Consider the following 25,360-nt stretch of genomic DNA (forward strand, 5'->3'; position numbering starts at 1 on the left):
GTGACTGTCATATTGTAGCTATGCAGAATGAAGGCAGCAGGTTTCACTCAGTTATCATAGGGGAGGGTGTGTAAATATGTCTAACCACTGTCATTATTCAACATTTATATATCACACTGGCTCTACCCTGAATGAGTATGAGTATGTGTGTGTGCACACACATGCATACGTGCACACCTATATGCACACTCACACACGAATGTAAGGGCCAAAGGTTGACACAGGTATCTTTCATTAGACATAAGGCATCTCCACCTTAGTTTTAAAGACAGGGTCTCCCTCCCAAACTTGGAGCTCCTTGGTTAGACCAGGCCGGCGAGCCAGCAAGCTCCAGGGAACCTCGTCTCTTCCCTCCTCTTGCTGGTTCCACCTTGCTGGCCTCTCACCTGAGTGTGGAGCATCTAAGCTCAAGTCCTCATGCTGACCTGACAGGCCCTTACTGACTAAGCCATCTCCAGTCCTTCATTCTTCTTTCATATAAGACAAATTGAAATGATTCAAAACAGACAAATGGGTGAGATGAGAACCAGGAGTTGGTAATCTTCAGACACTCATGGTAAAGGTGGGAGCAGAAAATAAATGAATGGCTTTTTTAGGGACCAGTTGGGTAGCACAAAACCTAGAGGGACATACCGTATGCTTACTTTTACCAGACCTCCCTTTGGTAGCGACCAATGTTGGAAAGTGGGACAATGTGCAAGAGTATCCTCTGTGCTGTCATAGCCTCCCAAATAAACGGTCAGGCTCGTGGCAGGGCTCTTTGGGTAAAGGTACCACTGCCAAGCCTGGAAACCTGACTTTAGTCCCTGGATCCACTGGGAAGGAGAAGAGAACCAAGACTTGTCCTCTGATTGTGGCGCATATACACACATGCAAATAAGTAGGCATGATAAAATGAAATTAAAAGGTAAACTACAGTATATCAGACAATTCAAGTAAGTGTGGACATTGAGGAGAAGGTTTTAGAAAAATATTTAATGGCAGAAGGGGTGGAGAGATAGCTAGCAGTGGAGAGCACTGGCTGTTCTTCCAGAGGCCATGGGTTCAGATCGCAGCACATGGCAACTCACAACTGCCTGTAAATCCAGTTCCTGGGGACACAGTGCCCTCTTCTGGCATTCATGGGTACTGCATGCATGCGATGCACAAATATACTTGTAACAAAACACCCATCACAAAAAAATTTTTTTAAATATTAAAAATAAAATTAAGGGCTGAAGAGATGGCTCAGCGGTAAAGAGTACCCGACTACTCTTCCAGAGGTCCTGAGTTCAATTCCCAGCAAGCACATGGTGGCTCACAACCACCTGTAAAGAGATCTGATGCCCTCTTCTGGTGTATCTGAAGACAGCTACAGTGTACTTATAGATAATAAATGAATAAATCTTTTTAAAAAATTAAATTAAAACATTTAATGGCCTGCATAGTGCACCGTCTTTAGTGAATACAAAAGGCAGATTATAAAGTACAATTTTTAAAAACCTAAATATGGCGCCTGTGAATAGTAAACAGAATTAAATAGCAGTGCTTACCTTTAGATGCTGATGTCAGGAATATTTTCTTTTTTTATCTGAATTGTATAAAATTTATGATCGTAAGAAAAAAACCACTAAATTTGTGGGGAAGTGGGAGGTTAAAACCCAGGGCCTTGTGCACTCCCACTGAGCAATACAGAGGACACACAGGTTCTGTTCCCAGCACCCGCATGGCTCTTTACAGCTGTTGTTCAGTTCCAGGGTATCCGACACTCACTTCTCGTCTCTTTATGTCCTTACATGATGGTCAAAAGCATACAAGCACACATATATAAAAATGGAAAGAAAACAATAATCAAAATATGTTTGAATTTTTTTTTCTTTTTTCTTTTTTTCGGAGCTGGGGACCGAACCCAGGGCCTTGCGCTCGCTAGGCAAGCGCTCTACCGCTGAGCTAAATCCCCAACCATGTTTGAATTTTTAAAATTATATTTATTGGGGCTAGAGAAGAGGGTTGAGTGATTAAGAATGCTTTCTAGTCTCCTGCAGGGCCTGGTTTCAGTTCCCGGAAGTATGTCATGTTTCCCATATTCACGTAACTCCAGCTCCAGGGGATCCAAACCCCCTCAGACTTCCAGGAGCATCCATGCAGACATGCATTCAGACACACCCATACACAGAAATCAAACACAGGAGCAAATCTTTGAGTCATATGTATGGACTTGTGTGTGGTAGCTAAGTGAGTGGAGGTGATTGCTATCCCAGCCTGAAGACCTGGGTTTGAATTCTGGGACCCACAGGTTAAAAGGAGAGAAAGGCTTACTAGAAATTATCCTCTCATCCCCATACATGCACTATAGCAAATCATCCTGACGCATATACTCACAAAGTAAATAAACTTGAAAATTAAAATACACATATACACACATGCACACACATGCACACACACACGAACACTTCTGCTATCCCATAGGGCTTCACTGTTCTCAGTTCTCTGAAAGATTGGTGATTTTAATAGAATTTGCATGCATCACCTATAGCCGATTAAAATGTTTGCTTGCATCAAAGGATTCTCTTGTGGAGTGCTAACATTAGAGTCGGTTTCCCAGTGATGCATGCAGCGAGTGTAAGTAAGTTGTAAGCCTGTGCCTGGTGACTTCTGAGGAGGCATAAATAAGCAGTGAGGGTTTTACACCATGATTGATGAGCCTGCACTTTCAACAGTGTGCTTCCCACTTGGGAAGAAATTGAAGAGCGGTTCCAGGCTTTCACCCTCCATCTCTCCTCCCATCCTGCGTGCATTCTTTGAACCACCAAGGGTTGCACGTCGAGAGATGGTTATCAAACTACAGATGTTTTTGCAATGCATCTGGCCCCCTCCCACCCAAGTCCCTGTGGTTCAGAGAGTGATGGATGATATTTTCACGTTGCTTCACACAAGGGTCAAAATGCCACGGTGAGTCCATGACTGGGAGGTGGAGAACTGTTAGTCCTGGAAGGAAATTTATTTCATGGCTTCAGGGGAAGTTCGGCTGTCATGAATAGGCTTCCTCTGCCAGTCTATAAAAATATTGTTTGTAAGGAACTGATGTGTGTGAAGCCGTCAGGGCAGCTACTTAAACAAATGTGAGGTAGGTACAGTAGTGTGTGAGGCTCGATGCCTCCTCCCAGGGCTTCTGGGCAAGCCCTGCTCTCGATGAAAATGCTAACATGGATGGCTCTCACTGAAGACCAGCAGTCGTACTGTAGCTGTTGGTTTCAAGCAGACGCCTAGAGAGCTGTCTTCCTGTGGTTTGCTGGCTCTTCTGGACTTCAGTAGAGAGTGACTATCCCATCTGGAAGAAACAACCCCTTGTTGTGTCTGGTTTGACAGCCTCAGTTATGACTGATTCTTAGGAACAGCAGAGTACTGGGAAAGTACTGGGAATGACCTAATAACTTAAAAAAAAAAAAAGAAAATGCTGACATGGCCAATGAACTTCATTCCTTTTCTTATGTGAGAGTTTTTTTTTTTCTTTTTTTTTTTTGGTTCTTTTTTTCGGAGCTGGGGACCGAACCCAGGGCCTTGCGCTTCCTAGGTAAGCGCTCTACCACTGAGCTAAATCCCCAGCCCCTTATGTGAGAGTTTTAAGTAAACCTCACTTGTAAACTGATAGGCTCTGATTGTCTTATTAGGTATGCTAACACTCTCTTGTGTTAGAATTGAAATTTACTTATAATAAACAGTCCATTTAGTTTACTTGTTTCCGTTTGGTTTTTAGGCAGGGTTTCTCTATGCAGTCGGAGCTTGCCCAGAACTCACTGTGTAAACCAGGCTGGCCTCACACTCTAGGGAGCTCGCCTGGCTCTACCTCCTGGGTTCGTGGGTTGAGGGATTGCCCCAGCACATCTGGCTTCTTTTACGCTGAGATAGTTGGGAGCTTGTACATGGGCACAACCTCATTAGTACTTATTCATATACTGCTGTCATGAATTTGGGGACAGTTAGACTCAATGTTTTGCCAACATCTAAGTCTGTGACTATACATGTGCCTAGTGCCTAGAAACCAGAAAGGGACAACAGATCCCCAGACAGTGAGTCACTATGCTTGTGCTGGGAATCAAACCCTGGTCCACTGGAAAAGCAGCTAAGCCTCTCAGCTGCTGAGCCATGCTGCTAGTCCCTTAGTCGCTGTTCTGTTGGAATCTTTTTTTCTTCCTGCCCATAGGAAGTTATCAACCTTCTCTCTGTTTGATGATAGCAGAGTGGGAGAATGAGCTTACAATACAGGACCTCTGGGCCGCCTTTCTTCCGTACTGACCCACAAGGGAAGGTGTCTCTTTAGACGAGCACATAAGATCTGAAGTTTAAGTGGGGGTGTGTTATGTCACTTTTAGATTAGGTTTTCAGTGTGTGAATAAGTCAGGTTCTCTCCCAGCAGGGCTCAAGTAAGGGGCGCTACACCCTAAACTTTTGATTGATCATGCTGTGTGAATAGAGTCTGACATACAAAAGTAAAAACACAAGACCTGAAAAGAAATAACATGATCAAAACATTTCATACGCAGTATTAATCGAGGAAGCCTGCTGCCTCTGTCTGGGTCTGGAGCAGTTAGTCACAGCTTCTATGGGGAGGTTGTTGTGATAGAGATCGCCAGTAGTCTATATGTGCCAGCTAGTTTTGATAGGAAGTTAATTCTAAAATAGGAAGGGTTTTCCCTAAAATTATCCTGTGCTCACTATGAGAGAGGGATATTGTCACTAGCAGGGATAGAGGAGGTGTTTGTGTTAAGGCCCTTCAGGAGGCCAAACAAAAGGACCCTAGTCTTTTCAGGTTTAGACCCTCCCTTTGGCTCACAGGAAAGCCTAGGTTGGGAACTCACACACTCCACACCTCACAGAGCAGTTTTGTAACATTTTGGCACACTCGGTCAAAGAAAAGTGAGGCTTGTTTACAACTCCGACAAAGTAAACAGGCATACAGAAAACCAGCTTGTAAGGTAAAAGGAGATCAATTTTTAGATCTAAGCCTAAAGCAAGATTAACATTCTCAGCTGAAACCCGACTTTTAATTCAGCACGCTAGCACATTGGAACAAAACGGTTGAGGGTCTGAATCCCCCACCGCCCGTTCTAATAAGTGCATTGGCCATATAAGAGTGGATCCTAAAAAAAGATCTGCTGTGTGGTGATACAGATGGGAACTTAAAACAGGTAAAAGATAATGAAATCCATTGTATTTGCATGCCCACTAAAAGGTGATTTCAAAAAAACCAAAAGGAACAAGAAACCCATTCCTCCAATAATGTCTCAGTAGCAGGGAAACTCCAGTCACTTGGGAAACGTGAGGCCAGCCTACTGTTGAAATGAGACTTAGTCTTTCCGTGCTGTGCTTAAGTGCGGTGTCTTAACGCCCAGCGCCGCTCTCCGCCTTCCTTTCCCACCCATCCCCCCTTAGCATTTTTCCTGCCTCTCTGCCTGCTGGACCAGACTTGGGCTGGCCCCAGATTCCGTGTCAGAGGCCACGACCCAGGTGTCACAGCAGCCCCTACGGCCGGCCTCTTCTCTGAATAATTATATGGGGGGTATTGTTTGGGAGGGACAGGCTCGGGGCAGTGCAGTCACCCTGGCTAGCCTGACCAAGGAGAGCTCTGGTCGGGGTTGCTGGGGAACAATGGGCCTGAGCAGGCTTGCACAAAACCTGGCCACACAAAAGATTAAATTAAAAGTGGACATTCGGTGGGGTGCTGGGCTCCACCCTGCAGAGCCCCTCACCTTCCTAACTCCGCTTCCCGTGTCCTCTTTTAGTATCTTTACACGAGCTGACCTCGGGCCAGGGAAGTTTGAGAGCACCCTTTACCTTTGAAAACATTCTGGCCTGACTCTCTTAGGCTCTGAAGCTGTCTTAATTGAGGCATATTGTGGCTGCTACCAGCATGCTCTCTCTGGGGGCCCCTTGGGTAAGTAATGCAAAGCAATACGTGGTGAGTTTTAAAACAGCGCTCCTTATTTTCTTACTAAAAACTTTACCCCCACCACATGCTTTATTTAAATATAAAACCCTTAGAAATAAAAAGCCACACACCTAAGTTAATCGGACCTCAGAACCATATATGGATGTGTTAGCTTCCGTATAGTTAAAACAGCCACTGTAAAGCTATGAAGCCTCACACGCGCTTTTCACTCTCAGTACCAAACACGTTTGTATCCATTTATCACCAGGAATGAGAAATCCCCAGCAGACGTAGAACTAGATACCTTAAAGCACACATCGTGATTTTAAAGCAACACTATTTTCTTGAGGGTGCTTCATGGGGCCACTCCAGTGCGAGCTGGTTTGTTAATTGAAGATTAACGAGGACAGAGGCTCAGGTCTAGAGGGTTACTTCCTCTTCCTTTGATGTGGAGGAGGGAGAGGGGGGGATTACTTTTCCCACCACCTGGGAGTTTTCCATAGAAAATGGCAATTAAAACTCTCCCGCACCTTAGATTTAAATGTGAGAGGCGGCTGGAAGGGCGACTGCTCCGCTCCTGTGGGGGTTTTTTTCATGGTCTTGACCTCAGGTTTTCTCCTAATTTTATCAAACCCTGACCTCTGGCTCTCCTGGAAGATCCTGAGGCCTCATGAACAAGCAGCCAGCGCAGGAAACAAAGGCTGGCTTCCTAACCCTGGCTTATCTGTATCTTTGGTCCGCAGCCCAGGGCTTCGTCAATAATTGTTTTCTGGTGTGGGTTTTCCAGGATGCAAGCCAAAGGGTTGGCCTTGCTGCACCGTTCATGCGGTTTGAGCCGGGTGCCCATCAGTACTTTGGCCATCCCGGGGTGGGGGTGGGGAGGGAACTTGGTGGTGTTTGGGAGAAATATAGAGTGAAAACTTCCTACTAAGCCAGCCTGCTACAGTTTGCATTTTGTAGGTTTAAATAAAGTGCAAAAATAGACCGATGATCAGAACTCACAGAACTGGGATTGTTAAAAACCGTTTAGTGGAGAGCTGGCTGTGGTAGTGCACATCTTTAGTTCCAGCACTCAGGAGGCAGAGAGGCAGGGGAATCTCTGTGAGCTCAAGGCCAGCTTAGTCTCCAAAGAGAGTTCCAGGACAGTCTGGGCAGCACAGATATACTTTCTTAAAAAACAAACAAACAAAAACAAAAAATCAAACGTACAAACAAAAAAATTATTCATTTTTTTTCTTTTACTCTTGAGACAAGGTATCAGTTGTGCATCCCAGGCTGGAATCACCATCTCCTGTCCCCAGTGCATGGCCCTAAATGTTTTCTCCTTAAAGTATTTTATTCCTGACTTTTTGTGCTAGTTAGGTGTTTGTTTGTTTTAACTTCAATCTGAGAGGGAAAAAAGCCCTTAATTGAGAAAGTGCTCCCATCAGATTATCAGATTAGCCTGGAGACAGGGCTGAGGCAGCTGTGGCAGGGATGCCTAGCCTAGAAGTTGAAAGTCAGCAGCCCTTTGCCACCCGAGTCCTCTTCCATTTGTGTTGGTTACCCCAGGGTGAAATAGGGAGATTTCTAGCTGCCTCTCAGTGCTTCTCAACAAGCCCATGTAGCCGGCCACCTTGTGTGTGTTTACAATACAGTTTGCAATGCCCAGCCTGGCTGCTCGCCGCTCTCCCCGGTCTGTCCCCAGCCTGACCATCTCTCATTTAACCTCACTACAGCAAACCTGTCCTCCTGCATCACTGGTCCACACTCATCTCCTGGCCCTCTCCTTCCCACGTCTTCTAAGGGGCAGCTTCTCAAATGCCACCTCTCTGATGCCTCTTTGTGCTGAATTAGAATTAGAACTAGTTGTTCCCACTTGTAAATACTGTCCGAGCTTTAGCAAATGACTTTGCATCAGTTAGGCTTATCTTGCATGGTATCTCTTTCTACTGTTGTCACAATTCCTTAATATCTGGTGTTCTAACCTTGCAGACGGTGCTGAGGAGGAAACAGCGACTCCCACAGCAACAGTGCCACTTAGGCCTGAACCCGAATCCCCAGTGCCCAAGCTGTTTCTCTACCCTGCACGTTTGCTGTATAGCAGCCAGCACAAGCCAAGTGTTTTTCTGAATATTTTACAGTATAAACACTTTTAATCCCTTTATAGGTGATACCATGATCCAAATTTATATAGGCTTAATCCTGGACTCGTGTGTGTGTGTGTGTGTGTGTGTGTGTGTGTGTGTGTGTTGCGTACATACACATATGCACAGATACTTGCAGAGACCAAAAAAAAAAAAAAAAAAAAAAAGAAGGAGGGATTGGATCCCCTGGAGCTGGAGTTATGATTGGGAACTACCAATGTGGGTGTTGGATACAAAAGTTTAGGTTCTCTGAAAGAGCAGTGATCTTAACCGCTGAGCCATCTCTCTAGCCCCCAGCCTTTATGTTTTACTCCTTGATAGTTAATTCAGACTGTGGTTTGGTGAAATTTACTCAGCAGCTGAATTCCGTTGGACCTTCTTTCATTGGCCTGTTAAAATCAGTTGGTGTCTGAGTCCCTCCCATTCCAGTACAGAGCCAGCATCACTCTCCTGGTGGACTCACATGCACGCGCCACCTAGTGGTGCTACGAGAAAGTTGCAGGTTTTTCTAATAAAACTGGAGAAAGGCAAGCATTTTAGCGGGGCACGCCACAGTGAAAAAATGGGCATATGGTACCAAAATCTTTAATAGATAATGTAATAATGCAGTTGTTGTTCCAGAGACACAGTCCAGCAGTTAAGAGCTCGCCTGCAGGGTTGGGGATTTGGCTCAGTGGCAGAGCGCTTGCCTAGGAAGCTCAAGGCCCTGGGTTCGGTCCCCAGCTCCGGGGGAAAAAAAAAAAAAAAGAACCAAAAAAAAAAAAAAAAAGGGCTGGGGATTTAGCTCAGTGGTAGAGCGCTTACCTAGGAAGCGCAAGGCCCTGGGTTCGGTCCCCAGCTCCGAAAAAAAGAACCAAAAAAAAAAAAAAAAAAAAAAAAAAGAGCTCGCCTGCATGTCAGAGAATCCAAGTTAGTTTGGCTCCCAGCAACCACGCTGTGTGCTTCACAACCTTACCTGTAACTCCAGCTCTAGGAGAGCTAATACCCACTAATGGTTTCCAAGGATACATGCACAAATCCACTTATACCCATACACAGACACATGAATAAAATAGGATACAAATTAAAGGGGAAAAGAGATGTGTTAGCACTCCATTATTGTTAAGTCATATTTCATTAAGGTGGTATTGGACTGAGTGGAATTAGTCCCACCGAGTACCGGCTTATGACAGTTTTGCTATTGTAGAAACTAGCACTCTATTGGCCTCTGCTTTTCTTCTAACTTGAATACAATTAACTAATTCTAAAATCCGGATATAGCTAACAGATTGGATTAATCTGGGGTCCATCTGCTTGCTGTTTCTAGTGCTAACCCTCAAATGCTTCCCCTCTTATGAAATACTTTGCCTTTCTTTAGTTGGGAACACATCCACTGGCTTGCTTTCCAACTCGTTTATTGTCTTCAGGGCTGTTAAATGAGAGCTGCCATGACTCATTTGGGAGAGTGGGAAAGCCACGCTCTTCCTGTTGACCTTCTTACACTTCTTACTCTTACATGCATGTCAGACACAGCAGGGAACTGTTACCTGCCCTGCGTGCCAGGGAAAGCTGATGAGGGCAGTGAATTGAGCTCAGCTTGAGGATTTGCTCCTTGCTAATTTCCTGCTATCCTGGACTCTGGACCAGCTTTATATAAGCAGATGTCTTCGGTCTTTAAACACCCCGAAAGATGATTTGTGATAAACCGAGCTGAGGCTTTGTGCCCACCCTGTTTCCGTTTGCAGTGCAGGGACCACCTTCTCTCTTTCTTGTCACTTCCCTCACCTAGCAGCAGTAGCAGGCTGTGTGTTCATCAATTCCCAGGGAGTGCAGAGTGTTCTAACAGGCTAATTTCACTTGATAATCATATAATGTCTATCGGTGAGGTCCCCTTGTATCTCCATCTTCCTAGTGGAAATAAGTAAGGTTTAGACGGAGAGGAACTTGCTTGGATCTATATAACTAGTAACTCCTATAGAATGTCTGTGCGTATTTTGTTTCAGTTTGAGTCATGGTCTCACTGTGTGGCCCTGGCCGGCATGGAATGTGCCTTGTAGAGCAGGCTCTCCAGCTTCAGAGTTCTGTCTGCCTCCGCCTCTGCCTCCTGGGTGCTGGGATTAAGTGTGTGCACCACCACATGTACAAGAACGTGGGTTTTTATTTAGTATCTCCTTTGGTGTATTCCCCACGAAAGCAGAAGCTGGCAAGATGGCTCAGTGGTTAAAGCATCTGATGGGAAGACTAACAGCCTGAGTGTGACCCCAGAACCACATGGCTGTTCACCGTGGCATGTGTGCACCTACACATATGTACACATGCACACGAAATAAAACATACAATGTGACAGAATATCTTAAGGAAAAGCAAGGGCTGGAGAAATGACTTAGAGCAGTTAAAGGTACCCGCTGTTCTTCCAGGGAACTCCTAAGTCTGTCCTCCATGTCAGGAGGCTCCCAATGCCTGCAACCCCAGCTCTCGGGGTTCTGACACCCACTTCCTGCCTCCAGTGGTACCTGGCATACACATACAGAGACACACACATGTACATAGATAAAAAGAAATACTAGTATAAAGGGTCAAAGTAAAAGCAAGATTGTCTTTTTAGCCCTCGCGTCTCAGACCATTCCTGACTTTTGACAGACATTCTGTCAACATTTACCTGATACCTGGGAGCTCTCTCTTGGTCAGCCAGCCAGGCCTCTGGTCCTCTGTGATGCCTGTGACTCTGCTTCCTGTGACTAATAGTCCAAATAGATGAGCTTGTGGAGAGAAGGAGTCAGGAAGGAAGACAATCGAGGCCCAGAGCCTGCAGAGGAAAGACACAGGACTCACCTCAGAAGCAGGCCAGGGCCCTCCTGGCCTGGAGGTGGATCCTTAGAAAAGAAGAGGTACGTTCATGTGACTAGAGGCCACAGTCACCCTCACTGGGTAAGCTTATGCTCCAGTGCTGATCCATTATTAACCAAAACGTTTAGGGGCCAATAACATGGCTAAAGCTTAGCCTTCCATTCAGACCTGGAGAGCAGGGTTTGAGCAGAATCTCAGTTAAGGTGGAAGGACAGCTGTAATGGTGGAAGGACAGCTGTAATTCCACAAAGTTGTTCTCTGGCCTCTATGTGTATTCTGTGGTGTGCGTGCACATGCACACACACACACACACACACACACACACTATTAAAAACATTTAGAGGGCTAGAGAGATGGCTCAGGGGTTAAGAGCACTGACTGTTCTTCCAGAGGTCCTGAGTTCAATTCCCATTAACCATATCTGTAATGGGATCCAATGCCCTCTTCTGGTGTGTCTGAAGACAACTACAGTGTACTCACATAAGTACAATAAGTAAAATCTTTTCTAAAAAAATTAGAATTAGGGCTGGAGAGATGGCTCAGTGGTTAAGAACACTGACTGCTTTTCCTAGGGGTCCTGAGTTCAAATCCCAGCAACCACATGGTGGTTCACAAGAGCTACAATGTACTTATATATAATAAATAAGTATATTTATTGATTGATTTAAAAACAGAATTAAATTTATAGTAAGTTGAATTATTTGGGCTTTTCACCCTGATCCATTATTTTTATACATTTTCAACTTTTAAAGCAGATTATAAGAAGGTATTTAATTTTATTTTTACGTGTATGTGTGTGTGTGTGCCATGTGTGTGTGTGTCTGCCATGTGTGTATCTGCCGTGTGTGTGCACTGTGTGTGCGCTGTGTGTGTGTGTGTGTGTGTGTGTGTCTGTGTGTCTGTGTGTGTGTGTATGCAGGTGCCTGTGGAGGCCAGGAGAGGGCGTCAGTCCTATAGAGCTGGCGGGGCTTTTGGGTTTGTTTCTGAGACGGTCTCTTTGCGCAGCCTCGGCTGTCCTGGAATTGCTTTGTAGACCTGCTAACTGTGAATTTAGAGATCCACCTCTGACCCCCTAGTGGTGGGACTGAAGGTGTGCACCACCACACCCAGCAGAGCTGCATTGTATACCAGCGCTTAGGCCTGACCTGATGCGGGTGCTAGAAGTGGAGATGCCCACGGTGTGTTCTTACTATGTCCCTCCTCCCACTTCCTGCTTTCCTGAGAAAGCCTACACTGTCCTGTGGTTGCTTTCCTCACTCTGAGGGTCCTCCCCAAACCACCTCAAATGACGAAGTTTGCTGAGTGTCATGAAACCAAGCACTGTGTAAGTGGCCATACTTAACTGCAGCAGGGCTGTGACAGCCCAGGTAGCCATTTGTAAACAGCATCCTAGTGGGAGCTTCCTCTCTGCCTCGCCACCTGAGGGGGTAGTCTGCAGAACTCAGGTTTAGGACTTGAACTGTTTTATGGGGTCCGGGTCTAGTCTCAGTGTTTGCTTCTGTTTCAAATGTGAGTTCTCCACGCTGAATTTATTAGTCTGTGCTCTCCCTTCTGTCCCTAAAGGAGCTTTATGTTTTTCTCTTTAGCTGATAAATCTCATTGCCTGGTAACTCTCAGGGGTGTGTGTGTGTGTGTGTGTGTGTGTGTGTGTGTGTGTGTGTGCGCGCGCGCGCGCATGCGTGTGCGTTTTCTGCTTTGAAATTGGTTGAAAGAGACAATTTTTTGGAAGATGTATTTATGCAAGCTTAGAGGCTCCATGCTTTATCATAGATTCATGGTCTAGACTGAGAGTGGGAGTGTATTCCTTTAAATACTGCACTTGGGAGGCTGAGATGGGAGAATTGTGGGTTCAAGGCCAGCATGAGCTTCTTAATCAGGCCACCTCAAAGGGGGACAGAGTGGGGCACACATACCTATCCACGAATTCCCAGTTTTCAGATCCGCTCTATATGGCCCTGCGCCTCCTCCTTACCACTTTTGTGCATAGCTTATAAAATAGCTTATAAACCGGGAATAAAGTGCACCTGAAAGGAAGTCCTTTCTTTGTTGTTGTTGTTTTTGATGAGGGGACTCTTTTCCCATCTTTCGGTTATTTACTTGGGTATTTTTGTTGTGACTTTATTTTTGTTTTGTTGTTGTTGTTTTCTGGTTTTTAGAGACAAGGTCTCTTTGTAGTTCCAATTGTCCTAAAACTCCCTTTGTAGACCAGGCTAGCCTTGAACTTACAGAGATGTTTTCTATTTTGAGGCAGTGTTTTCTGTCCTACGTGGATGGATCCCGGGGATTGCAAGCTCCTTTACCCATTAAGCCTTCTTGCCTGACCAGAGCATCTTTTAAAATGTATTAGAGTATATTTATCAGTTTCTAAATTCTAAAATATATTTATCAGTAGAGATGTAAAATTTTAAACATTACTTTGGAATTTCACAGATGTATTGTTTTTTTTTCCCCCAAGTTTTAAGTGCTTGAATTCACTATGGATTCATTTTCAAGATTTTTTTTACTTCCTTTTTACTTTGTGCCCTCGAGGTAGCTATGAACTTCTCAACTGTCCGCTATGAGTGAGAACGTGTTTCATTTGCTTAAGGAAAAATGAAAAATATTCATGAGTGTGGGCTGGGTTTCATGTTGATGTTGTAGTAGCTAACTAACACCAGTAGAGGGTGCTCCAGCTCACCTCTCTTGAATTATATATGGAATTGAAGCTGAAAGTTTCTTGGAGACTCACTTAGAAATACTCAGAGGTTCTACAGAAGGGCGCTTGTTTCAATGTTCTTAACTCTGAGGGAAGAAATGCTACTCTCGAATATAATCGTCTCCTCAAAACATGTCTGCATAAAATAACTTTTGGGGATCCACGATGGAGGGGGGAACTGAGGCAGGACCGGATAGAACTCCAAGCCAGCCTGGACTGTGTGGGGAATTTAAATCTAACCTGGGGTACATAATGAATTTGAAGTTAACCTGGGCCAGACCCTGTCCTTAAAAATGTAAATGAAGAAGGCCAGTGGGGTGGCTTGGCAGGTGAAGGTGCTTGTTACCAAGCCTGGTGAAATGGGTTCCCAGAACCCAGAGAGGCAGGAGACATCCTGACTCTCAAAGGGGTGTGTGTGTGTGTGTGTGTGTGTGTGTGTGTGTGTGTGTAACATGGACATACGGACATACAAAATGAAGAAGTGAAAATGCAATTTAAAAATTTTAAAGGAAAATAAAGATAAAAGATGTAATGAAAATTTGGTTATTTGAGGAGGAGTGTTTGTGGTTGTTTGAAACTGGGTTGAATGCATTAACTTTGAGGATAATTAGTCCCAGTGGCCGTGTTGCTGCAGATAGTGAGCAGGAAGAGCCTTGGGATGAGGGGAAAGAAAGGTTCATTGTTGTGAGAACTGTCATGTCTTTGAAGGGTGTTCATCCCAAACCTACACTTCTGCTGGGGTTTCTGCTCACAGCCAGAGGGCTGATCCGAATTATTGCTGCTGGTTTCCTTTCTAGACCCCAGAAGAAAATACCATGTGAGGCTACTGGCTTACAACAATCTGGAAGATGGCTACCAGGCCGACCAGACCGTCAGTACTCCCGGATGCGTGTGTGAGTGACAACCACACGGCTTTCCTCTGTGGCTCACAGCCCCCCACATACCCACCCACCCCTTGTTTGAAATTCAGTTTCCCTACTACTTGAAGACTAGGTGGGGGCTAATTTCTTTATATCCTTCAAGCTGCTGGGCACATCTTGAATTAGTGGCTACTCAGTAAAAGTGGGGTGTTTAAATTCTAAGTACCTTGTGCTCGCAAGCAGACGAACGGCAGAGATTAGCTGGGGAAAACGCGTGGGTCACCTGCACACCTATTTTCCCTTTGTCTGCTTCTCCCCTGAGGCCATTCGTTTCTAATTGCTTCTGTGTGTTGTGCTTCTGGCTCTGGCTTTCTCTGCCTGTGACTAGCACCTTGCTTTTCAATCTGCTTTGTTATTAGGGATTTTGGTGTGAGGGAGTAGCTTTTTTTTTTATTATTTTATTTTTTGAGATAGGATCTCACTGTATAGCCCTGGCTGTTCTGGAACTTGTTATGTAGACCAGGCTGGCCTTGAACTCAGAGATCTACCTGCCCCTGCCTTCTAAGATGATTAAAGGGATCTGCCACCACACAGGACTGTTTTTGTTTTGTTTTTCAAGACAGGTTCTCACTGGATAGCTCTGACTTTTCTGGAACTTACTATGTAGACCAGGCTGGCCTTGAACTCACATAGATCTGTGTACCTCTGCCATCCCAGGGGTGGGATTAAAGACCTGTGCTATCATGATTATCTAGAGCTATTTTTTTCAATAATCATTTAAGCATTTGATGCCTTATGCTAACTTTTATTAATTTGGATGAGTCAGAGATAGACCACTGTGACCACTATGGTTAGTTTGAGTGAGTCAGGGTTAGACCATTTAGAGACTGGTGGGAGAAAACCATCAGATCCACCTACAGTAGAACCCTCTCCTACTTACACTGATCTTATCTACAGCACTAACCCTTGCAGTAAATTCATGTTGCATTTCTCCATAGCTGTCCGTGACCGCATGGTCCCTCCGCCACCGCCACCCCACCATCTGTACGCGAAGGCTAATACCTCCTCTTCTATCTTCCTGCACTGGAGGAGGCCTGCGTTCACCACCGCCCAAGTCATTAACTACACCATCCGCTGTAACCCCGTTGGCCTGCAGAACGCCTCTCTGGTTCTCTACCTGCAAACGTATGTAGCTTGTCTTTGTGGGTTTTTTCCCTTCAAGGTCCTGGCTGCTCAAGCTTCTTACGGACCTGGGCTCAGCATGGGCTTCAGCTGAGAGCACTGATTTCAGAGCCGATAATGTAAAATGTCTGGAGTTCCAACTCAGTTCTGAAAACTGTTCTTCACTGACTACTGGAAATATGTTACCGGTGTTAACAACCCCCTTAATCCTCACTACAGATCAGAAACCCACATGCTGGTTCAAGGACTAGAACCAAACACCAAGTATGAGTTCGCTGTCCGACTGCACGTGGATCAGCTCTCCAGTCCCTGGAGTCCCGTGGTCTACCACACCACACTGCCGGAAGGTAGAGCCTGCAGCTTCCCTCAGGGGCTTATCCTTTGGATTTTATGGTTCATTTTATTGTTGTTGTTGTGTCTTGTTTTTGTTTTTTCCTTTATTAAAGATTTATTTATTTTATGTATTTGAGTACACTGTAGCTGTCTTCAGACACACCAGAAGAGGGCATCAGATTTCATTACAGATGGCTGTGAGCCACCATGTGGTTGCTGGGAATTGAACTCAGGACCTCTGGAAGAGCAGTCAGTGCTGTTAACCACTGAGCCATCTCTCCAGCCCCCTTGTTAATATTCTTTTAATGACAGGTCTTACTATGTAGCCCTGACTGTCCTGAAACTTGGTTTGTAGACCAGGCTGGCCTCAAACTCATAGAGATCTGTCTGCTCCAAGGCCTCCTGAGTGCTGGGATTACAGGTGTGTGCTACCACTCCTGTCTTTAACAAACCAAAACCAGGGGTTGGGGATTTAGCTCAGTTGTAGAGCGCTTGCCTAGGAAGCGCAAGGCCCTGGGTTCGGTCCCCAGCTCCGGAAAAAAAAAAGAACCAAAAAAAAAAAAAAAAAAAAAAACCAAAACCAACAAATCAATCAATAAAACCAAAGCTACTTTCAGGATACATTTTAAAGTATATGTGTCACTTAGAATAAACATAGGGGTGACACGTGCCTGCCACTGCACACTTGAGAGGCAGAGGCAGGAGACTTAGAAATTGAAGTTTATCTTCATCTCCATAAGGCGGCAGGGGCAACCCGAGATTAGAAGAACGGAAGTCCATATGCCACTTTGAGAGCAGCACTGTCCCAAACACTGACCAGCGGATTGGTGCTTCTTTGTTTTGCTACATTTTGAATTTTTTCAATATATTTAAGGCTTTTTTTTTTTTCCTTCTAGGAAAACTAAAAGCAAGTGAATTTTAAGTTCTGTCCCTCTGGGGCTCCTCTCTAATTTTTTTTTTCACTCAATCATGACGCTTAAGCCTCAGCCTTAGCTCACTGAAAATGGAAGAAGCTTGGTTATGTTCTTGGGAACTCACCTCACAACCCCTTTTCCTTCCCGTGGTGCTGTGTCCAGTGCCATGCATGAGTCAGTGCTGACTCCTGGCCCCACTGCCCCTGGGTCTGCTGTGCTTTTGACAATATTCTACAAAAGCACAGTGCCAGACCCATCTGACCCTTCACACTCTGAGCGTTCATTAAACATGGGTCAGCCGATGTTCTGGGATCTCACTGATGTTCACTGGCAAAATTATTTTTAGAGTCTGTTCTATAAGCACAGTGATTCCTGGTGTCTTGGGAAATTAATGCTTTAGTCTCAAGAGCATCTGCTTCGAGCCTTCTGGATGAGGTTATTGTAAACATTTTAGTAGAGGCTGCAGTTCAGAGTCAGTACCTATGGGAACTTAATGGATGACAAAATAATTGTCCCTCCCCTTCCCTCTCCGTGTCAGGAAGTCTTCCTAATGGCCTCACTCGCTAGGCAAGTACCCTACTGCTGTAAACCACTCTAATCTGTAGTTTAACAGTAATATTTCAAAGGTCCTAAAAACCTTATCCTGCAGACCCCCCGGTACACACCCATCTAGAGTCCCCCCTCTTTATGATTTTTAAAAAAGAAGTGTTTTAAGCCTGAAAGTGAAATTAAGATTGGAGCTAGAGCTCAACGGGTAGAATGCTCGGTGACCGCCCAGCATGCACAAAGCCCTTAGGTCTATCCCAGCACCTCATAAACCTGGCAGAATGGCATACACCTGACCCCGGCTCCCAGGAGGTAGAGGCAGAAAGGCCAGTCTCAGCTATTTCCTTTTAGCACAGTGAACCTCAAAAATGCCGTCGTTTCCGGTTGTTCAGACTCCTCTATCTGTCAGCCAGCACTGGGGTGATTATAGCCCCTCTAATCCTGCTCACACACTGTCACTCTCGTGTTCCCGCAGCACCCACAGGCCCCCCAGTGGGGGTGAAGGTGACGCTGATAGAAGATGACACTGCCCTTGTCTCTTGGAAACCCCCAGATGGCCCAGAGACAGTGGTGACGCGCTACACCATCTTGTATGCGTCCAGGAAGGCCTGGATCGCCGGCGAGTGGCAGGTCCTACATCGAGAAGGTGAGTGTGAACAATTATTGAGGATGATGACAGTAAGTTACCAGTGTCCCCGGGGAGACGAAGGGAACTGATACGGAGTCCGCACTGAATTTGTGTTGGTATGTAGGAAGTAATAAATTGTTCCTGAGTTTTCAGTTCTGTTCAGAGGGCGTTGGCAAGGCAGCTGTCCACGTAATTTAATTACTTTATTTATTGTATGTGTGTGAGCGCAGACATGCATGTGCCTTAGTGCGTATACTAAGGTCAGGGGACGGCTTTCAGGAGTTGGTTCCTGCCTTCCACATTGTTCTCGCTTGGTTTCGCTTCTGCATGCTTCAAGATAGCTGTCCTAAGAGCTTTCAGTCACTTCTGTGTCCACGTCCCATCTCTTGGTAGGAGTGCTGGAGTTTCAAATGCTGCAGCCACGTCCAGCCTTTGGCATAGGTTCCAGGTCGCCGGGGTTGCTCAGTAAGCCCCTCAGTAAGCCCCTTTGCCCATGGAGCCATCTTGCTGGCTGGCCCAAGCCTATCTCAAGGGGAAAAAAACAAAAACTTAGAGATTGTAATTTTTTCTTTCTTAAAAAATATTTTATTTATTTATTTTTATTTTATGTGCATTGATATTTTGCCTGAATACCTGTCTGTGTGAAAGTACTAGATTCCCTGGAACTGGTACAGTTGTGAGCTGTCATGTGGATGCTAGGAATTGAACCTGGGTCCTTTGGAAGAGCAGCCAGTGCCCTAACTACTGAGCCATCTCTCCAGCCCAATGCAACCCCACCTTTTTTCGTTTGGTTTTGTTTGGTTTTGTTCTTGGAGACAGGGTTTCTCTGTGTTGCCTTGGCTGTCCTGGAACTCGCTCTGTAGACCAAGCTAGCCCAAACTCCAACTTCCTCTGAGGTCCAACTTCCTCTGTCTCCCAAGTGCTGGGAATTAAAGGTGTATAGCGCCACCATCTAGCTTTTTTTTAAATTTCTAAATTTATTTTTAGTTATGTGTTCCTGTGGGTTTGTGCATATGGGTGCAGTTCTTCACATAGGCCAGAAGAGGGCAACAGATCTCTTAGAAATGGAGTTTTTGAGCCACCACATGGGGTGCTGGAAAAGGAGCCCAGGTCCTCTGCAAGAGCAGCCAGTGCTCTTAACTGCTGAGCTCTCTCTCCAACCTTGTGCTGGCTGGAGATCCATGTTTTCTGTTCTAATCAGCCCAGCCCTAATCAGCCACTGAGGAGATTTGATAGGATTTGGCAATTATGTCGCATTGTTGTCTCCTTCAACAGCTTCAGAGACCCCTCTAGAGGGTCAAGCAGTTGTCCCATTTTCTTATTGATTCGGTGAATCTTGGTTCTGAGGGGGGAGGGGGATCCTCTGTGGGGCTTGAGGATCAGACTTTGTTTATAGCATTTGGTAGCAAGCATCTTTAACCTCTTTGCCATTTTTCACGCTCTAGCATATGTTTTGTGTTAGATTTATTTACCTCTATTTCTATCTCTGTGTCTCTGCCACATGTGTCCTGTGCTTGCAGAGGCCAGGGGAGATGCTGAGTCCCCCGGGGCTGAAGTGGCAGGCAGTTGTTGACTGCCTGGCATGGGGTCTTCTAGAAGAGCAGCCTTTTTAACCTTTGAGGGTCTCCCTACCCCCTACCACAATTCTGTTTCAGTCTCTCATTTCCAAGATGGTTCATTCACACAACACTTGGACAAATGACAAATCTGATTTAACGAGGTGCCATGAATATTAATAAGGAGTGCCTTGAGCACGTAGCTTTAAATTCTTCCTTCTTACCTTCCCAAAAGGAAGCAGGAATTTCCTCTGCCAATTTTCAAATTGACCTGTTGAGGAGTTTAGGAAAGAGCTCAGAAATGAATATCTTACCTCATTTCTGGCTCCGTGGAGACGTGGGCGGTAATTGCAGGCTTTTGCATCTGTGCGAGCCTTCCTAACTACGTAATTGTGTGCAGGAGAACAGGATCTGGATGCCTCTTGGTTAGATTTTCAGGAACATTCTGTGAGAAGCTTTTGTCATGTGTTAAATGCAGAGAGCTTTCTTCATAGTTAATGCCCTGTTTCAGAAAGAACAAGTAAATGGTGTGAGGAAAAGCAATAGAGTCCCGTTTCTTTGAGAGAGAAAATGTGGAAGAATCAACCTACAATTACTCTAAAAGCAAGGAATGCAGCTTGGGATAGAGAAGAACTTAAAATGGAAAACTGTCTTTTGTGTCTGAACACAGCAGTTTTAGGATGGTGGGAGAATGCAAAACCAATAAGGATTTTGTCATGCCTGATAATATTTTGTTGTTGTTGTTGTTGTTGTTGTTGTTGTTTTTCAACACTGGGTTTCTCTGTGTAGCCCTGGCTGTGCTGGAACTCACTCTGTAGACCAGGATGGCTTTGAACTAAGAGATCTGCCCAGCAGATAATCTTTAATATGTACAAGTTGATACATATTTATGTTCATATTTAATAGCAACTAGACCAAGAATTTGAATTTTTTGAGAACTAAGATACATATGACAGTGGGCTGGCAAGATGGGCCATCAGGTGAAGGAACTTGTCACTAAAGATGGCCACTAGAACCCACAGGGCAGAAGGAGAGAGCAGTCCTCCAAGTTGACCTCTGACTCCCACCCACAAACCTCACGTGCTCATGGGGAAAGAATGGTACTCCATTTTCTTTTTGTGTATGTAAAACTGAAATCATAATGGACAGAAAGAGTATGTATACATACACTGCGGATTCGCTTACAGAATCTAACTTAATTGGGCTTGCCTGGCATGAGTCCTCAGCACTGAATAAAACTAGTTACGGGAGTGCATGACTCTATCTCAGCCCTTGCGATGTGGAGGCAGGAGGATCAGGAGCTCAGGGTCAGCCTTGCCTACATATATGTCTGTACGAGGGTGTCAGATCTTGGAGTTACAGACAACTATGAGTTGCCATGTGGGTGCTGGGAATTGAACCTGGGACCTCTAGAAGAGCATTCAAGGCTCTTAACCAATGCGTCTCCAGCCCACCAAAACGTTTTTAATTAAATGAAAGTTTTGCTTCTGGTAGTGATAAGTTTTGCCGAGCATTTTGAAAGATTAAATATATTTAATGATAGAAGGGGAGCTTTATTTTTACCTCCACTTATGAAGAACTTGGATTGGTCCTCCGGCTAATTTTAACTTGTCACAGTACATCTTTGTTTTGTAATGCGTCTACCTACATCTAAGGCCCACAGTACAGACTTCCTGCTTCTAAGCTGGGCTTCCTGGTGTGTTTATTCAGCAGTTGCTTTACTCAAGTAACTCACACTCTCCTCGGGCCAACCTGAAACCCGAGAACAAGAAAACAACAAGTCCCGTTGGGGCTTCTGGCACTGCCACTGGTGGCTGGGCCAGTTCACACCGTGTGACCTGGCGAGTGGCCCCTGTACCAGGATCTCACCTGTAGGACTGCCCACGCATCCCTTGCTTATCGAGGTACACCCTAGTAAGTGCTCTGGGAAAGCCAGCCATGGCTTTGTGGTTGACTGCAGCACACCCCTGTGAGGTTTCTGGAGCTGCTGTAGGTCCCTCTGCATCCGGAGAAAAGAACACTCCCTCCCCACACCAGGAACGCTTGGCACATTGCTGCTGGGACAGCTTTATGGCTGACTTTGATGATTACCTTTGGAGAGGACAGATCTTAGGCACATAAGCACGGACATCTTTTTTTGTTATTTTGTCTTTTTTTTTTTTTTTTTTTTTCCGGAGCTGAGGACCAAACCCAGGGCCTTGCGCTTGCTAGGCAAGCGCTCTACCACTGAGCTAAATCCCCAAACCCCATCTTTTTTTTATTTTTTATTTATTTATTTTTATTTATTTATTTTTTTGGTTCTTTTTTTTTTCGGAGCTGGGGACCGAACCCAGGGCCTTGCGCTTCCTAGGTAAGCGCTCTACCACTGAGCTAAATCCCCAGCCCCCCCATCTTTTTTTAAACATTTTAATTTATTTAGCGTGTGTCTATGGGGTGGGGAGTGCACACCACAGTGGAAATTAGAGGGAGTTAGTTCTCCCACAATGTGGGTCCCGAGATCAAAGTCAGCTTGCCAGCCTTGGCGGCAGGGTTCTAACTGCTGAGAATCTTGCTGGCCTGGGTCTGGTCACCAAGCCTGAAGACCTGAGTTCAGTGCCTGCCACCCATGTGGTGGAAGAAGGGAAGATACTCCCAGCTGCCCTCTGAGCTCCACACCCATGCCAGTGGGAGCACAGCCACATACAAACAGCGCGTGCTCAACGGCAATGTAATGAAATGCCTTAAGAAGAGTTAACCTGTGAGGGATCGCCAGCCTCTGTGGTTCCCACGGAAACCTGTGTTTCCATTTTAGAAATGTAATCAGCTGCTAAAAGATACATTCGACATTTGGAAAATACTTGTGTTCTCTCTCATTTAAAATTTTTGTGTTTTTTTTTTTTTTTCTTTTTCTTGAAGATGGGGTTTCTCTATAGCCCTGGCTGTCCTGGAACTCATTTTGTAGACCAGGCTGGCCTCAAACTCACAGAGATTCACCTGCCTCTGCCTCTGCCTCTGCCTCTGCCTCTGCCTCTGCCTCTGCCTCTGCCTCTGCCTCTGCCTCTGCCTCTGCCCCTGCCCCTGCCCCTGCCCCTGCCCCTGCCCCTGCCCCTGCCCCTGCCCCTGCCCCTGCCCCTGCCCCTGCCCCTGCAGTGCTGTGTGACACCATACCCAGTTAAAATTACTTTTAAGGGGTTGGGGATTTAGCTCAGTGGTAAAGCGCTTGCCTAGCAAGCGCAAGGTCCTGGGTTCGGTCCCCAGCTCGGGGAGAAAAAAAAAATTACTTTTAATTGTGTGTATGTATGTGTATCTTTATGGGGACATGTGCATGTGAGTGCAGGAGCCTATAGAGACCAGAGGCTCTGAGCACCTGGAGCTGGAGTTAGAGTTGTGAGCCGCCTAGCATGGGTGCTGGGGTTTAGTCCTCTGCACAAGCAGTATATACTGTTAACTGCTGAGCCATGAGTGTCCCTTGGTGGTAGAGGGCTCGCTTAGCGTGCACAACATGAGTGTGAAGAATATGATCATCTAAAACAGCTGTTACCCCAAGCAGTTTAAACAATTACAATTGAGACAGAGAGACTAGCCCTACACTGGAATTCTCAAGTCTAATCATAACCATGGATCTGGGCACATTACTTGTGCCTTTTTCTGTGTGCACTGAAATGTCCATAATTAAGTGTTCTTAATGCCATGCATCTATAATATAAATAAACAGCATAGAAGAAGCCTACATACATTTTATATACGTTTATAAATTCAAACACAACTTTGTGCTGTGTTTCAGAGAGTTCCTTCTAAGGGCTGAGAGATGGCTCAGTAGTTAAGATAGACTGTTCTTCAGAAGATCTGAGTTTGGTGTCCAGAACCTGCATCAGAGCTGCTTATAACTGCCTGTAACTCAGGCTCTGGGGGAGCGGATGCCCCTTCTGGCATCTGTGGGCACTGCACTCATGCACCTACCCCATCTCCATGCACATGTACACATCGTTAAAAATAAAAGAAAACTAAGCAAACAAACGGCTCCAGATCGTAGAGATCATTATGGGATGTCTGTAATATGTATAGTACAATGTTAAATGAAAACTTTAAGACATGACAGTGCATTCAGCCAATATGTTTTGGGGGTGGGGAATGTAGCTCGGCAGTAAAGTGCTTGCTTAGCGTGCACAAGGACCTGGGTTCAATCCTAGCACCATACTGAACGAAATAAAAAAATATTATTATTATTATTATTATTGGAAAAGCAAACAATCAAAAATCTGTGCTCATTTGTACACATTCACATATAATTAAAATAGCAACAATGGAATTATCAGTGTATCTATATCTCTCTGTTTTCCCAGTGACCCACAATGAAAAGTTACTTCTATAATCAGGAAAGTGTGCTTCCATTTTTATTTATGTGTGTGTGCATGCCTCATGCTTGGGGGTGACTGGAGTCCAGAAGAGGGCATCAAATCCCTTGAGCTGGAGTTGCAGGTGACTGTGAACTGCCTGACGGAGGTGCCAAGAATTGAACTCAGGCCTCTGAAGGATCAGCAAACAGACTTAGTGACTGAGCCATCGCTCCGGTCTCCCTGGGAAAAATACTTTTAAAATGTATCCTCTTTAAAATTTAAAATACTTCTTAAGTGCAGGTTCATGTTTGTTTTGCCTAGCCGTAAACGTTTATTTAATTTGTGACGTTTCTAGGGGCAATAACCATGGCTCTGCTGGAAAACCTGGTGGCAGGAAACGTGTACATTGTCAAGATCTCAGCCTCCAACGAGGTGGGAGAAGGGCCCTTCTCAAATTCCGTGGAGCTGGCCGTCCTCCCCAAGGACGCTTCAGAATCGAACCAGAGGCCTAAGCGTTTGGATTCTTCTGATGCCAAAGGTCTGGACAGTGCCACGGTCGATGGCTTTTCCATTCCCTGAGACTTGATTTCAGACCCCATAGTCGCCACCCCCCTGAACCTGCACTTGGTGGAGTTGTAAGGCTGCAGGACTTAGAAGGCAGAGGGAAAATCACCTCAGAATGAACTTTCAGCTCCCAGACCTCCGTGTTTCCAGTTGTTTCCGCAGCTGTGGAGCCACTGGGCTGGATGAGCTAAAGGCTTGTGGGTGGAGGCACCCTGGGAGGTTCTGAGGAAACCAACAGCAGAAGTGGCTGTGGTACTTAGGCTGGGAGGAGCCTGGCTTTCATTAAGAAAAACAGCTCTCCCAGACACAACGTGGTTTTTATCCAGAGAAACAGTTGGAACAGAGGGGGAAAAGTGGCTAAGCACCAACTCTCACCCACTCCTCCCGGGTCCCCTGGGAGCCTCTGGAGTCCAGAGCTCTAGACACCTCATGCTGCTTTTCTCTGGAGAAGTGGAGAGCAGCTGTATCTAGTCTGAGAGCCACAGAATAGTCACTGGTTAATGTGGAGGAAGGCGAGAAGCAGAAGGTCAGAATTAAGAACAGGAGGAAGGTAACTGCAATAGGGTTGGGGGAGAGGAGAGGAGAGCAAGCACACTTGTCCTTGCTTGTCCTTGCTTGTCATTCACTGTGCTCAGGGACTGGAGAGATGAGTCATCAGGTAAGAGCGCTCACAGCCTTTGCAGGGGACCAGAGTTTGGTGCCCAGCTTCAGGGAGACCTGACACCACCTTCTGGTCTCTGTGGGAACTGCACACATGTGTGCATACACTCAGGCTAGACATAAATTAAAAATATAGTGAATCTTTAAAAGTAAATAAAATCTAGGTTAATGTTCATTATTCGATGATATAGTATCTTGATATTCAATATTGAGAAATGAGTTGACTTATGTGATTGATTTATAACT

General features: G+C 45.4%; 1 protein-coding gene and 1 non-coding gene across 7 annotated transcripts in view; both read left to right on the forward strand.

Moving 5' to 3' along the window:
• Positions 1 to 25,360, forward strand: part of Prtg (protogenin) — a 109,507-nt gene that overhangs the window by 71,380 nt on the left and 12,767 nt on the right. For 5 of the 6 annotated variants that reach the window (XM_039081517.2, NM_001037651.2, XM_039081518.2 and 2 more), the window contains 5 exons: positions 14,353 to 14,448; positions 15,414 to 15,600; positions 15,817 to 15,944; positions 17,866 to 18,036; positions 24,246 to 24,428. In XM_039081517.2, the coding sequence (XP_038937445.1) occupies positions 14,353 to 14,448; positions 15,414 to 15,600; positions 15,817 to 15,944; positions 17,866 to 18,036; positions 24,246 to 24,428 (765 nt within the window). Of the gene's footprint in view, positions 1 to 14,352; positions 14,449 to 15,413; positions 15,601 to 15,816; positions 15,945 to 17,865; positions 18,037 to 24,245; positions 24,429 to 25,360 lie in introns of those variants that run through there. The other variant, XR_010053966.1, reaches the window with a different exon arrangement.
• LOC120094466 (small nucleolar RNA SNORA2/SNORA34 family) lies at positions 3,190 to 3,325 on the forward strand. Its single transcript, XR_005488775.1, has one exon. It is a non-coding gene; the product is annotated as a small nucleolar RNA SNORA2/SNORA34 family (small nucleolar RNA).

This window comes from Rattus norvegicus, chromosome 8 (genome assembly GCF_036323735.1).
Source record: "Rattus norvegicus strain BN/NHsdMcwi chromosome 8, GRCr8, whole genome shotgun sequence".
Lineage (NCBI taxonomy): Eukaryota > Metazoa > Chordata > Mammalia > Rodentia > Muridae > Rattus > Rattus norvegicus.